Source organism: Eptatretus burgeri, unplaced genomic scaffold, assembly GCF_056783735.1.
Source record: "Eptatretus burgeri isolate ZD-2024b unplaced genomic scaffold, Ebu_testis_v1 Ebu_testis_scaffold_131, whole genome shotgun sequence".
In the NCBI taxonomy this organism is placed as follows: domain Eukaryota; kingdom Metazoa; phylum Chordata; class Myxini; order Myxiniformes; family Myxinidae; genus Eptatretus; species Eptatretus burgeri.
The window spans coordinates 41,155-55,227 of NW_028222081.1; the positions used below are offsets into that span (position 1 = coordinate 41,155).

The 14,073-nt window shown below is 44.6% G+C and overlaps 1 protein-coding gene across 7 annotated transcripts in view; it reads left to right on the plus strand.

Annotated features, from left to right (window-relative positions):
• LOC147007501 (sperm motility kinase 1-like) overlaps positions 1-14,073 on the plus strand; it is a 70,524-nt gene that overhangs the window by 41,124 nt on the left and 15,327 nt on the right. For 6 of the 7 annotated variants that reach the window (XM_085867017.1, XM_085867018.1, XM_085867013.1 and 3 more), the window contains 4 exons: positions 6,259-6,422; positions 7,136-7,241; positions 7,397-7,455; positions 8,208-8,312. In XM_085867017.1, coding sequence (XP_085723143.1) covers positions 6,259-6,422; positions 7,136-7,241; positions 7,397-7,413 — 287 coding nt within the window. In that variant the 3' untranslated portion in view covers positions 7,414-7,455; positions 8,208-8,312. Of the gene's footprint in view, positions 1-6,258; positions 6,423-7,135; positions 7,242-7,396; positions 7,456-8,207; positions 8,313-14,073 lie in introns of those variants that run through there. The other variant, XM_085867020.1, reaches the window with a different exon arrangement.

The window sequence follows — 14,073 nt, forward strand, 5'->3', positions numbered from 1 at the left end:
TTCTACGCCACACTCGAGTCTGTGGTTGATCAGTGCCCCAGACGAGATACACTTCTAGTCTTGGGGGATTTCAATGCATCGACTGGAACTGATAGGGATGGTTATAAGGTGTGTGTTGGTCCCCATGGGTCAGGAACTATGAACCAGAATAGCACTAAGTTCCTTGACTTTGCAAGAAGTCATGGACTTAGGGTGGCTGGTTCATGGTTTCAGCGCCCGCAAGCTCATCGCTGGACTTGGTATTCCAACGCTGGCGGTGTGGCAAAGGAGATTGACCATGTCCTCAGTGACGGTCGTTGGAGGATGATCCAGAACTGCAGGGTCTACCGGAGTGCTCAGTTCCTCAATACTGACCACAGGCTTGTTGTAGCAACTCTAAAGCTGCACCTTAAATCCTGGAGAATGGTACCATCCCAGCCTAGGCTGGATGTGGCCAAGCTCAGGGATGAGAGAGTAGCTGAGGAGTTTGCGAACAGGCTGAGTGGACACTTGGGGGTCTGGGTGCTTTGGGGGGTCCTGAAGAGTTGTGGAGCACCTTCAAGACCACCGTCCTTGATGTTGCCGGTAGATGCCTTGGAGTTCACCGCAGGGCAAAGAAGAATTTTGTCTCTCAAGGGACACTGGATACCATTGACCAGAGTCGCAGGGCCAGGCTGAATGGCAGAGCTGAGCTGTTCAGGGAGCTGAGGCGTAAAACTGTACGTGCACTGAGGGTGGACAAGGAGGCCTATGTGCGAGGAATCTGCGAGGGGGTAGAGCATCACCTGTGGACAGGTGATTCTCGTCCCGCTTACAGGGGAATTCGCGCATCACGTTCATCCAAGCCCATCCCTCGGAGCACTGCAGTTCGAGCAGAGAGTGGTAGGCTCTTGACAGAGGAGTCTGAAGTGAAGGCCCGCTGGGCCGGTTACTTTGAGCGGTTGTACCAGGCTGATCCCCCAGCTGTCGAGTTGGACGTCAAGGGTGTTACAATCCCTGTTGCTGACCCTCGAATCAACTGTGGTCCACCATCGCTTGTGGAAACACGGGCTGCGGTGAACCAGTTGAAACGGGGCAAAGCTCCAGGGATCTGTGGCATCCATGCTGAACTTCTCAAGGCTGGTGGAAATGCTGCACTCGTGTCGTTGCATGCAGTTTTGTGCTCTGCCTGGAACACAGGCATCATCCCAACTGACTGGAAGAGGGGCCTTGTTGTCCCTCTCTGGAAAGGGAAGGGTGATCGCCAAGACTGCAACAACTACCGAGGGGTGACGCTGCTCTCAGTGCCGGGCAAGGTCTTTGCTCGGATAATTCTTGATAGGGTTCGCCACCATCTGCTTGAGCACCAGCGTCCAGAGCAGTCAGGCTTTACATCAAAGAGGTCAACGATTGACCGTATCCTTGCACTTCGTGTCATCACCGAACGCAGACGAGAGTTTCGGCAGGGGCTGCTTGCAGCCTATGTTGATCTCTGTAAAGCGTTCGATTCAGTGAATCGGGATGCCCTCTGGAGGATTCTTGGTCTTCGTGGGGTGCCACCGAAACTGATCGATCTGATGTCTGAACTCTACTCTGGTACTGAGAGTGCTGTGAAGTGTGGTGGCACCATCTCTGACTTATTTCCAGTTGTTGCTGGAGTCCGTCAGGGATGTGGACTTGCCCCCACACTTTTCAGCACTTGTATGGACTGGATTTTTGGGAGGATGTCGGAGAGATCAAGTTGCGGTGCATCGTTTGGCAATGTCAAGATCTCGGACCTTGATTTTGCAGATGATGCAGTCATCTTTGCGGAGACTTTAGACATCCTCTTGGGGGCCCTCGAGGTGCTGAATGAGGAGTCGGAGCCGTTGGGATAACGGATTTCTTGGGTCAAAACTAAGATCCAGGCTTTCGGTGACATCTTGGATGCTGCTGTCCTGTCTGTGTCTGTTTGTGGTGAGGATGTTGAGGTCGTGGATAAATTCACTTACCTTGGCAGTGATATTCATGTCTCCGCAGGTTGTGAGCCGGAGGTCAATAGACGTCTGGGTCGGGCCTGGGGAGTCATGGATTCACTGGATCATGGGGTGTGGCGCTGCCGGTACCTGTGCGGGAGGACGAAAGTCCGAGTCTTCAGGTCCTTGGTACTTCCAGTCTTGCTCTATTGGTGCGAGACTTGGACTTTGACCAAGGATCTGAGACGGAGACTTAATTCCTTTGGTACCAGGTCTCTTCGGAGAATCCTTGGCTATCGCTGGTCGGATTTTGTGTCCAACGAGCGGTTGCTGAGAGAGACTCGGATGAGATTTGTTACCTGCATAGTCCGTGAGCGTCAGCTGCGGCTGTATGGACATGTGGCTCGTTTTCCTGACGCTGATCCTGCTCACCAGATTCTCTAAGCGAGGGAGTCTCATGAGTGGAGGAGGCCACTGGGCCGACCACGTGCCTCATGGTTGCAGCAGGTTGACCATCATCTCAAGGAGATGGGGATGGGCCTGGCATCTGCCTGGGGGATGGCCAGACGGAGGCCCCTGGAGTACCGGCGGAAAGTGGACGCAGCGACGCGCTGTTCTGGCACATGCTCCCATACCTGACCCTGACCTTATCGCATGTAATCCACACTTTTATGATTCTTACCCATCCCCAGCCCTTCACATTTGTTACGTTAACCCTTTGAACCCGAGCGGCCGTTTTACCAGCCACGATTCAAACCTCCAGATGCCTGAACAGCCAGATTTTTCTCCAGCGAGCCCAGCGTGGGGAAGACAAAAGTCCAAGGAGCTCAGGCTTCAAAGGGTTAAACTGAATCTGCCAATCTTTTGCTGAATGTGTGAAAACAATTTGACTTTTTAAAATCTCATCAGCTCCCTCTCTGCTCTCATCCTGACATCAAAGCTTTATGTCATCTGCAAATTAATAATCCAACACCTAACACCATGGTACAAATCATCGATGTAAATGTTGAATAATAATGGTCCAAATACCGATCACTGGTATTTGGACCATTATTTGGACCGATCACAAATACCGTCCAAATACCGAAAATCGAGATATACCACATCCATTACCCCTCTTTTATCCAATCAGAAACTGCTTCATGGAACCCGAATTAAAAATTAACATGACCTCCCTTTAATCCATGATGAATGACTGCATGCATATCGTTGAAATTTTCCAAAATGTTTTGCCATCTCATCCCTAATTAACATCTCCAACATCTTTATGGAGTTAATTGAACAGGTCTGTTGTTCTCTGATTCGATGGTGTCTTTGTAAAGACTCAGAGGCTGTCAGTTATCTCTCAATCTGTTACACGCCAACCCTAGTCAATGTATTTCAATTTTGGTGTCCTCAAAGGTGTTGATAAACAGTATGGACGACAATGTCCCCGAGTCATCGCAAGACCTTAAAGGCACCTGGGATTCTGACCAACCAAGATCTTTCATTGGTCTGACCCTCACAGACTTTCATAATTGCACAAGCCAGATAGTAATGGGGGTAAAAAACAGGATCAAAGTGTGGCTCGGAGAGGAGAAAGTCATTTGAAAGCTGCAGGTGTAAGGCCGACAAGGAAAAAGACCAAGGAAAGAGCCATTCCCACCAGTTTATATTGAGCATCCAGCACAATGACACAGCCCAAGGGCAGAGGAGAGGTCATGATTTGGAATCTACAGACCCCCTATTTTTTCATTGTTCACTCTCAATGACTCCTCCTTTTCACTTCACTGCTCAACCCGATCACGAACACATTGTTGACATTTGACATCTTCTCCATGCTACCTCCTTCGCACTTCCTGCCTGATTTTTGTTTTCTCTCAGCAAATACCTGATTTATTTTCTCACTACACACCCTCTCTGTTGCCTTGAATGTTATGGGATGTCAATTGTGAACTTCATTGTTTGATCTCTCTGTCTCTCTATCTCCCTCTTTCACTGATGGTCCACACTCATCACAGAGCGTCGGTGTCATCGAAGCAGCTTCTTGAGCAAGGGTTATATTTGGTGGTTTTCCGTCACCTTTTGAGCAGTCGTTTTGGTCGGAATTTGGAACTTCACCATGGTGCCGGCGATAGTTTGCCTTCTCTTCATGAAGGAGTGAACATCATCACTCATTTGTTTAATTTGCCATTGAGGATCCCAATTTTACCCCTGATTATGTTTTTTCTTCTTCCATCATTCACGTATTCAGCAAATTTTAAGGAAAATCTTTTTTTTTTTGAAAGGACTTGAACTACCGACTTGCTTTTGTTGAGTGTACCGACAACGGTTACACTTAACAGGGCTCTCAATACAAGAATTGATCAACTTGTAGAAATATGTGTTAAAAGCCGGGATGGTATCGATATCTTCTAATACATCTGATCAGGTCATAAGATGTTGGAGTTATGATCACCGGGTGGCTCGTCGATCGATTCATGAGGAACAAGTTCTTTGGTGAACCTTGTCCTCACATCAGAGATATTGTCATGATGCTGTTTCTTCATCTGTGTCATGGAGGTATCGCTGTAAATGTCCACTTTATGGAGACATTGAGTGTTTGAAGTGAAATCTTATTTAGAAATTCAGCAATGATCATGATGTGATCACATCTCTTGAGTGTGTGCAATCATCACGATGAGAATTTATGACAATAAATAAAACCCCCATGCTCGTTCACCGGAGGGGACAACACGTTTGCGCTCCGTCTGTTCATCCCACCTGTGGTTTTTCAGCCTTTACTCCCCATACCCTTTAACATATTGACCTGAAACTTTGTGCATGGCTTTATTATGATAAGTTGCAGAACAAGTTCGAGTTTTACAGCGTTACTTCAATTTTTATTTTGCAGAGTTTTACCATTTTTAAGGCCCTGTCACACCTTGACGATTCAGCCAGTGTATGCCTGAAGTATGCAAAATTTGGCTAAAACGCTGGCACACGTCGAATACGTTATGGGTAAGTTTGTATACGTTAAGAGCACGCTGGCATACGTCGGACGCTGGCATGCGTCGTAGTCTGCTGGCAGACGTCTTTGTACGCTGGCATACGTCGTAGTACACCTAGGTGTTAGACAAATCTTCCAAGCTTGAAATTTTTCGACGTATGCCAGCGTATGACTCGCACATTCCGCATAACGCTGGCCATAAGTTGCAGGCACGTTACGCGATCGCTGATAAGTCGAAACACGTCGAGGTAATGTTTCGCATACCCGAAACTTATTTCTAACCTTTGAGTAACGTGTTGGAGGCACGTTCCGCGATCGTTGACACACGTCCGCACACGTTACTTGTAAATTACTCATAAGTCGAAACACGTCAAGGAAATGGTTTGCGTCAGTGTTCCAGACTCACTGGTTTTTATTTTAATTTTTTATTTTCTTCGGATGATGGTGATGTTGACACTGCGATTTCTGGTGCGGTTATAATATAATATAAATAATAGGCTGCCACTCAACGATTTAAATCATAACCGCACTGGAAATCGAAGTGTCAACATCACCGTCATACCGAAGAAAAAAATAATAATTAAAACCAGGGAGTCTGGAACACTGACGCTAACCATTACCTCGACGCGTTTCGACTTATGAGTAACGTACAAGTAACGTGTGTCGACGTGTGTCAACGATCGCGTAGCGTGCCAACAACTTATGCCAGCATATGCAGAATGTGTGTCATACGTCGAGAAATTTTCAACATGCTGAAAATTTCTCGACGTACTCAGCGTTTGATGACGTATGCCAGAAAACTACGACGTATGCCAGCGTGCTTCAGTGTGCTCTTAACGTATACAAAACTTACCCATAAGGTATTCCACGTGTGCCAGCTTGGTTCGGCAAATTTTTCATTCATCGGCATACGCTGGCTTAAACGTCAAGGTGTGACAGCGGCTTCACACTTCGGAGTCTAGTGCGGTTATGGTTTGAATCGTCGAGCCGCAGCCTATGAATAGCCTACGCCACGTGATCGTCGGTGATACGCTGCCGCGCGCTATGCATAAGTTAGACTATCGTCAGGCATAGGTTGTGAACGCCGACAACACGCTCAGCATTCGTTGGTATAAGTTATGTATATGTGATTAAAACGTTCTGTTTACGTTACGAATACATTATGCATCCATCCACCACATTATTATACGCCCAAAACTTTAAAAAAAACCATCAATAGTTCACCGTACGCCAGCGTTTTCCATACATTTTGAGACCTTGCCATATGCTGGCTAAAACGTCAAGGTGTGACAGCCCCTTAAGATTTCGAAAATATCACATGTGAAGGAATTCTCACTCGTGTAATTTTGTTTTTGTTCTCATTCGACCTCCTCTCAGAATCCCTCCCTCCCAAGGTTGTTGTTGAAGAGAAAAGAGTCCATGAAGGAGTTGCTGGAATGGAAATGAATGATGAGAACATTAAATCAATACATATTTTCAGGAGTGATTGTGTACATGGCAATCCAGAATCAGAATCAGTGTCATTACCTGTCCAGGAAGAGGTAAAAACCTTGTACCTCATGATGGTGAATTAATGTTTGTTGTGTTGTGATGTGAAGTTGTGAAGCATTTTCGATTTTTCTGCTGAAGATTTCAAAGTGAATTGATCAAAAACAAGAGAACATTTTCATTTCTTCTTCGTGATCGTTTTGATGTTTTTTTGTTGTTGTGCATTTCTACAATGGAAGTTAAAAGAACAATCAGAGATTGCAGGCTCTCACCAAGATTTGTTTTGTGTGGTGTTTGTGTGTTGGTGTGTTTGTGTTTGTGTGGTTTATAGATGGTGTATTCATGCCCGACGTATGATTATGTTAATTCAGCGGCAAAACAGACCTTTTCTGCTTCATTGTGTGGATTCACGTTCCAATCACGTGTATTTTGGAGACGTACACACAATGTTAATCGGACATCCTTTAAAGACAGACTTGCATTCCCATCGTACGTACTTCAAGGACGTGCTCACATTGTAATTATCATACTTTATAGAGAAAAAAGATTACATGTATGTAACAATGGCGATCACCAGGTGGTGTTTGTGGCCCAGAAGAGCACATTTTGTGCAGACAGACAGACAGACAAACTAACAAATGGACCCAAATACAATACCCTCTCGAGGGTAATATGTGAATGCCGGAGCTGTGTGATTGTATCGTTTTTGCTGAGTACAGTGTTCGTTTTTTCAAGATAATTCATGTGATTGTTGTTTCCACAACAGGAGACACCCAAACCCTCACAGGAGATTCAGGTGACGCGCAGAGGAACTTGGCAACGCCTGCGCAGATTCTTTAAGAGACTCAAGCCTCGATGTTTAAGACGTCAAGGTGGGAGGATTGAATAATCAGGGGAATTTGATGAGTACCTTATTTGGACTCGAGTTTCTTTGGAGGAGTATGAAAAGGTTCTTCTTCATCACAAAATAAAACCATGATTTTCCACAATATGTCATCACACTTATTCACTTATTGTCTCCACACAGGCGAGCCAGATGAATAGCAGCCTCGACTCTTCCGACACTTTCAACATGACATCGAAATGGTTCGTTCAGTGTTTTTAATATTTATTGTTGTTGACAAGTTTCCTTTCCTGAATTACAAAACCAAGTCGAGTTTCTGTGTTAATACAGATTACAGATTCCTTCCCTCTCCCCCTTCCCTTTTTCCCCTCCCTTTTCCCCTTCCCTCTCCCCCTCCCTCTCCCCCTCCCTCTCCCCCTCCCTCTCCCCCTCCCTCTCCCCTCCTTCTTCCCTCCCTCTCCCCTCCCTCTCCCCTTTCTCTCCCACTTCCTCTACCCTTCCCTCTCCCCACTCCCTCTCCCCCTTCCCTCTCCCCCTTCCCTCTCCCCCTCCCTCTCTCCCACCCTTCCTCCCCCTTCCTCTCCCCCTCCCTCTTCCCTCTCCCCACTCCCTCTCTCCCCCTTCCCTCTCCCCACTCCCTCTCCCCTCCCTCCTTCCTTCAATAAATAAATGGATTTCTCTGGCCAAAAAAGAAGTTGTTGTTTTTACAGTGGAAATCTTTTAACTTTTTTTCTTTTCCTCCCAAGCAACACTGTAACAGGGAGGCGAGTTTCAAATTATTCTTTCTTGAAGTTCTCTGTTTTAAAACTGATTTTATCAGTCACCGCCGAACATTTGCTTCTCTTTTTGTTGACACGTCACGCTTGTTTCACGTTTTTAATTTTGCATTTCCGTAATAGATGACACTGTGCCAGGTGTGTTTGAGTGCATTGTTTCCTGATAGGAACAGCAATAGTGATGTGAAGACAATTTGTGTGAATTTTTCTCACCGCAGCCCGGACCCTCAATTCCAGTAGAAGATTCCCGTGAAGTGGAAAGGACTTTCTGAGAGCTTCGACAAGTTATTGAAGAAGCTCGAGTCTCTGTTTCAGACATCAAGGTGGGATGATTGAATAAGGAGGGGAGTGTGACAAGGACCTTGTTTTGAACTTTTCTGGACGTTTATCAAATGTTCCATATTCATCACAAAACACAACCTTGATTTACCACATTATGTATGGAATTGAGGTTCTATCCAGCCTTAAATATCAAACAATTGTTTATTTTGAATCATCTTTGCATTATAGATGGAAAATAACAAACTGCACAAAATATTAAAAACAAGGACCATCACAAACAATTAAAACTCCAAGTTGTTCTAAAAGGCCACAAAATGCAGAAAGAATGCTTGGAAATTAAACATGTCCTTCTCTCCCAAGAAGTGAATGCTTAAACTGAAAAAGGGGCTCAAAGATGCAAATACAGTATATACACAACAAGGCTAAAAGTGTGTGGACACCCCTTCAAATTAGTGGATTTGGCTATTTTAGCCACACCCATTGCTGACAGGTGTATAAAATCAAGCACACAGCCATGCAATCTCCATCGGCAAACATTGGCAGTAGAATGGGCTGGACTGAAGAGCTCAGTGACTTTCAATGTGGCACTGTCACAGGATGTCAGGTCAGGTCAAGTCAGGTATGGGAGCATGCACCGGACCAGCGCGTCGCTGCGTCCACTTTCCGCCGGAACTCCAGGGGCCTCCGTCTGGCCATCCACCAGGCAGATGCCTGGCCCATCCCCATCTCCTTGAGATGCGGATCGACCTGCTGCAACAACGAGACATGAGGTCGGCCCATTGGCCTCCTCCACTCACGAGGCTCCCTTGCTGGCAGAATCTGGTGAGCAGGATCAGCGTCAGGAAAATGAGCCACATGTCCACACAGCCGCAGCTGACGCTCATGGACTATGCGGGTAACAAATCTCATTTTAGTCTCTCAGCAAGCACTTGTTGGACACAAAGTCTGACCAGCAATAGCCAAGAATTTCCCGAAGAGTCCTCGTACCAAAGGAATTAAGTCTCCACCTCAAATCCCTGGTCAGTTCAAGTCTCACATCTCACATCCATAGAGTTCAGGGTCGTTGAGTGAGGTTGTTTGATTTCAGGAAGGCAAACTTTGAGGGCATGAGTAGAGAATTGGGTGATGTAGATTTGCAGACTCGAACAACAGGACAATCAGCATCAGAGAAATGGGAAACCTTTCAGGACCAAATGTGTTGAGTGCAGAGTAAGTACATTCCAATGAGGTGTGAAACTAGAAACAGAAAGAGGCCAGGGTGGTTGAGCAGTGAGATGAGGAATGCTATTAATGAGAAGCCGAAGGCATTTATTAGGTTTTAAATAACAGGACTGGAGTTAGATTTATATCACTGTCGGAGTAAACAGAAGCAAGTTCAGAAAATAACTCAGCAAGCCAAAAGACAAAATGAGAAGGAGATGGCTGAGAATATTAAACATAATAGCAAGGCTTTCTTAAAGTATGTCAGAGGAAAAGAACAGCATAGGACCAGGGAAGGTGTTGGAGACATTAATTAAGGACCAGATGAGGAACCATTTAAATAAATACAAACTAATTAAAGGTAGTTCCTGTCTAACAAATCTGTTAGAGTTCTTTGAAGCAGTGTCTGATTGGGTGGATTAGGGAAAGGGAGTGGATATGGTGTCTCTGGACATGAAGAAGACATTTGAAAAGGTACCACATCGGAGGTTCTTCGCCAAAGTGAGGTCTTGTGGAGTGACTGGTCAGGTAGCTGATTGGATTGTAAACTGGCTTAGTAATAGGAAGCAAAGAGTGGCTGTGAGTGGGAGGATGTCTTGCGAGAAAGTTGTGCGGTACTTCAAGGATCAGTATTCGGACCATTACTCTTCATTATTCACATCAACAATTTGGATAATGGTGTGAAGAGTAAGCTTTCCAAATTTGCAGATGACATAAAGGTAAGGAGGATAGCATAGGGGGTGGTGATCAGATTCAGGAAAGTATTGATACTTGTTTCGATTGGGCAGAAGATTGGCAGATGCAATTTATCCAATTTATCCAAACAATTTCTCGAGTGTTGAAAGTTCCCAAGAGTACAGTGAGCTCCATCATGAGGAAATGGAAAGAATATGGAACTACCCAGACTCTTCCTCAAGCTCGCCATCTGACAAAACTAAGCAATTGGGCGACGGTGATGAAGTACCGAATGACGATTCTGACATAGCAACGGAGTTCCTTGGCTAAGATGGGAGAACCTGCCAGAAGGACAACAGTCTCTGCAGCACTTCATGAATCTAGACTTCATGTGAGAGTGGCCAGACTGAAGCCACTCTTGAGAAGAGGGCACATGACAGCATTCCTGGAGTTTGCAAAAAGGCACGTGAAAGGCTCTGAAAGAATAAGGCAAAATATTCTGTGGTCTGTTGAAACGATTGTTGAACTTTTTGGCCTGAATGCAAAGTGCTCCATCTGATGAAAACCGGACACAGCTCATTCATCATTTACCACCATCCCCACCGTGAAGGAGGAAACAATTAATGGAGGCAAATACAGTCAAATGTCTTTGCTGATGACTCCACCCTCTGCCGTGCCATCTGTCATCCCTCAGATCAGCAAGCAGCAGCTTCTTCACTCTCTGTAGATCTGGATAACATCACAAACTGGTCTAACACTTGAAACATGTCTTTTGATTCTGACAAATCTCACACTCCCGATGTCTCGCCAATGGGACTGTCTGGAACCACCCCCTCCCCCCCATCCAACACTGACGCTCCCCATCCAACTTGACAGTAGCTTGAGCAAATCTGCATGGAACAATGGGAGAAAATCCCCAAATCCAGATGTGCAAAGCTGACACAGACATACCCAAGAAGACTTGAAGCTGTATTCACTGCCAAATGTGCTTCGACAAAGTATTGACTCAGGTGTTGAATACTTATTGACGCAAGACATTTCAGATTTTCATTTTTCATTAATTTCGAAAAAATTCTGAAAACATGTATTCACTTTGTCATGATGTGGGATTTTTGTGTTGATTGCGGACAAAAAAAATTAGATTTTATCCATTTTAACTTCAGGCTGGAAACAACGAAATGTACCAAAAGTCAAGGGGTGTGAATACAGGTCAATCTACCTTGCACATGCTGTCGGCACTGGAAATACATTCTGTCGGCACTGGAAATACATTCTGTCGGCACTGTAAATGACAATTTGATAAAATTGGTCAAATTCAATCGATGTTCAAGAAACGGAATCTAATTGACTTGAGCTCCATCAGATTGAGTGTGGCTCCTCTTTCTCTTGATGTTTGGTGACACGTCCTATGCAATGCACAGGGGGCACGTCGGCTCGAAAACGGAAGGGTCTCACTGGACATCAAATAGCATGTATTTAAAGCTCTTATGACAATGTAAGTGGTTCAGGAACCAGAATTTCAATGCCTCCACTGACTCAGCAGCCGGAGGCATTATGTTTTCAGGTTGTTCATCTGGCTGTCTGTCCGTCCTTCCATCCATCTGTTTGGGGTCAAAAGGTCAAATGTCAGAGGTCATGTGAGGTAAAAATTATGCTGCCATGCTAATTTGTGAACCATTGATTGGATTTTGACCAAACTTGGTGTAAGTTTTCAGTTTGATGCAAAGTTGAACTGATTGGATGGGGACATCAAGAGGTCGAAGGTCAAAGGTGGTAGGTTTTCATTACTGTGATAAGTTTAGAACAGCTGATGGGATACAAGTCAAACTTGCTCCAAGTATGTATGATGATGGATTCATAAAAACTGAAAAGATTGTTGCGTCAAGAGGTCAAAGGTCAGGTCCCGAAGTCAGGTAAAAATGTGATCGTGAAGAACATCTGAAGGGATTCAAAATCAAACGTTGTACAAGCATATATAATAATGTAATGATGTGGTCTGAGGCATATCTGTCGACGTCGTGACATCAGAATGCTGTTCGAGTTGACTTTCGTTTTGGTCCGGAAATTGACTCTATTCCTCACTGCCCTAACTCCCCCACACCCTCGGCAATACCTCTTGCTCCAGCTTTCGCTCCGCTCCCACCAGATGGATCTGACAGCATCAGCTCACGTTTCCTAAAAACCTCCTCTGCTGCTCTTGCACTGCCTTTCTCAGCCCTTTTCACCCTGTCACTTACCCTCGGTCAACTTGTTTCTCCTTGCAAATCAGCCAACATCATATCATTGCATAAAAAACGGATCCCCTTGACTGTAGACCAATAAGCTTGCTTCCATTCATCAGCAAGGTTATGGAATCAATCATCGCAGTTGACATAAAATCATTCGTTTTCTCCAACAGCCTCATCTCAGATCATCAATTTGAAGTCAGACCAGGTCAATCTCCCTTGCACATGCTGCTTCAACTCATCCAAGAGTTCAACCCATCCAAGGAACTGTGTCCAAAACATCAACAATTTTCAAAAGTTCATTCCATTGTTTGAATGTTTCTCTTGGTTTTTCTTTTTGTGGAAGAATGAACTTCATTCTTGGAATTATCTCCAATATCCTGAATTAAAGATTCCAATTGGGATTGACCGAGTTGAGTGAATTTTTTTCTCTGGTCTCCCTTTCAAAGTGGGATTAAAATGCTCATTCACAACTGCCTTTCCTTCATTAAAGGTGCTGTATAATGTAATGCCATCATCTTAAAGAAAATTCATCAATGTTTTGTTGTGTCACTGTTTTCCCTCATCAGTCCATAACTTCTTTGGTTTTCTTCGACTTTTCCGAAATATACCACTGAAGGCGAACATCAGAGTCTTACCTCTTTTGTTTTTCAAAGGAACAACCCCTGCATATATCTACTCCTTAAATCTGATACAGTTAAATCATATTTGTATCCTTTATCATTATTGAGTTAAATTCAGTGAGCAGACCATGTGTAATCAATCCCTTTGGAATAAACTTTCCTTCTTCTAACTTTGTTCCCGGACCACAGAAAGAATATCCTGGAAGGATTAGTTCCCCCAAAATTCCAGTTTTTGTAAATTTTTTCCCTGGCAAAAACTTTTGTGTATCTCCTCCACGTTTATGAATGAATTTACCCTTTTATGTCACACATCAAACTTCCTTAAATTCCTCGTATCTCTCTCTCTCTTTCTCTTTCTCTTTCTCTTTCTCTTTCTCTTTCTCTTTCTCTTTCTCTTTCTCTTTCTCGCTATCTCCATTTCTCTTTTCTTCCTCTCTCTCTTTCTCCTTTTCTCTTTTCTTCCCTTCTCCTTCTCTTCTTCAACTCTTTCCTCATCCTCAGCATCAAATACTACCCTTGAACCATTTCCCCATGGAATATGAAGTATATATTCTTGATATTCCTTTAACCATTTGTTTTTGTTTCATCGCTGAAAACCAATAATCCACGCATTGGAATGGATTCGGGATAATCCATCCATACTCTGTGCAAAGCGTTGGTGGTGCTGAAGTGGTGTCCTTGGCTATTGGACACAATCCTGGACAGGTCGCCACTCCGACACAGGATACCAACAAGCTGGCACTCATTTTGCCAACCTCAGAAGGATGACAGGCAGTCAACCCCACCTGGTATTAATTCAACAGGTGAGTGGGATTTGAACTCAGGACGCTCAGATCCCAAGCCCACCACTCGAGCCATTAAGCCAACACCAGGCATCCTTAGTTTATCAACATCAGTTTCAAGCCAATATTTTTTTGAAAACCCTCCCCTCTTATGTTGTAGAATATTGTTGCAGCTCTCGGAACCTTATGCATACAAACATACAGTTGTCCCGAAGTTAGTTATGCCATAAAGTATATGTGCAGAGAGAACCCCTCCTTGTGTGTAGTGGGAAAGAAAAAGGGGGTCGTTGCAATGTT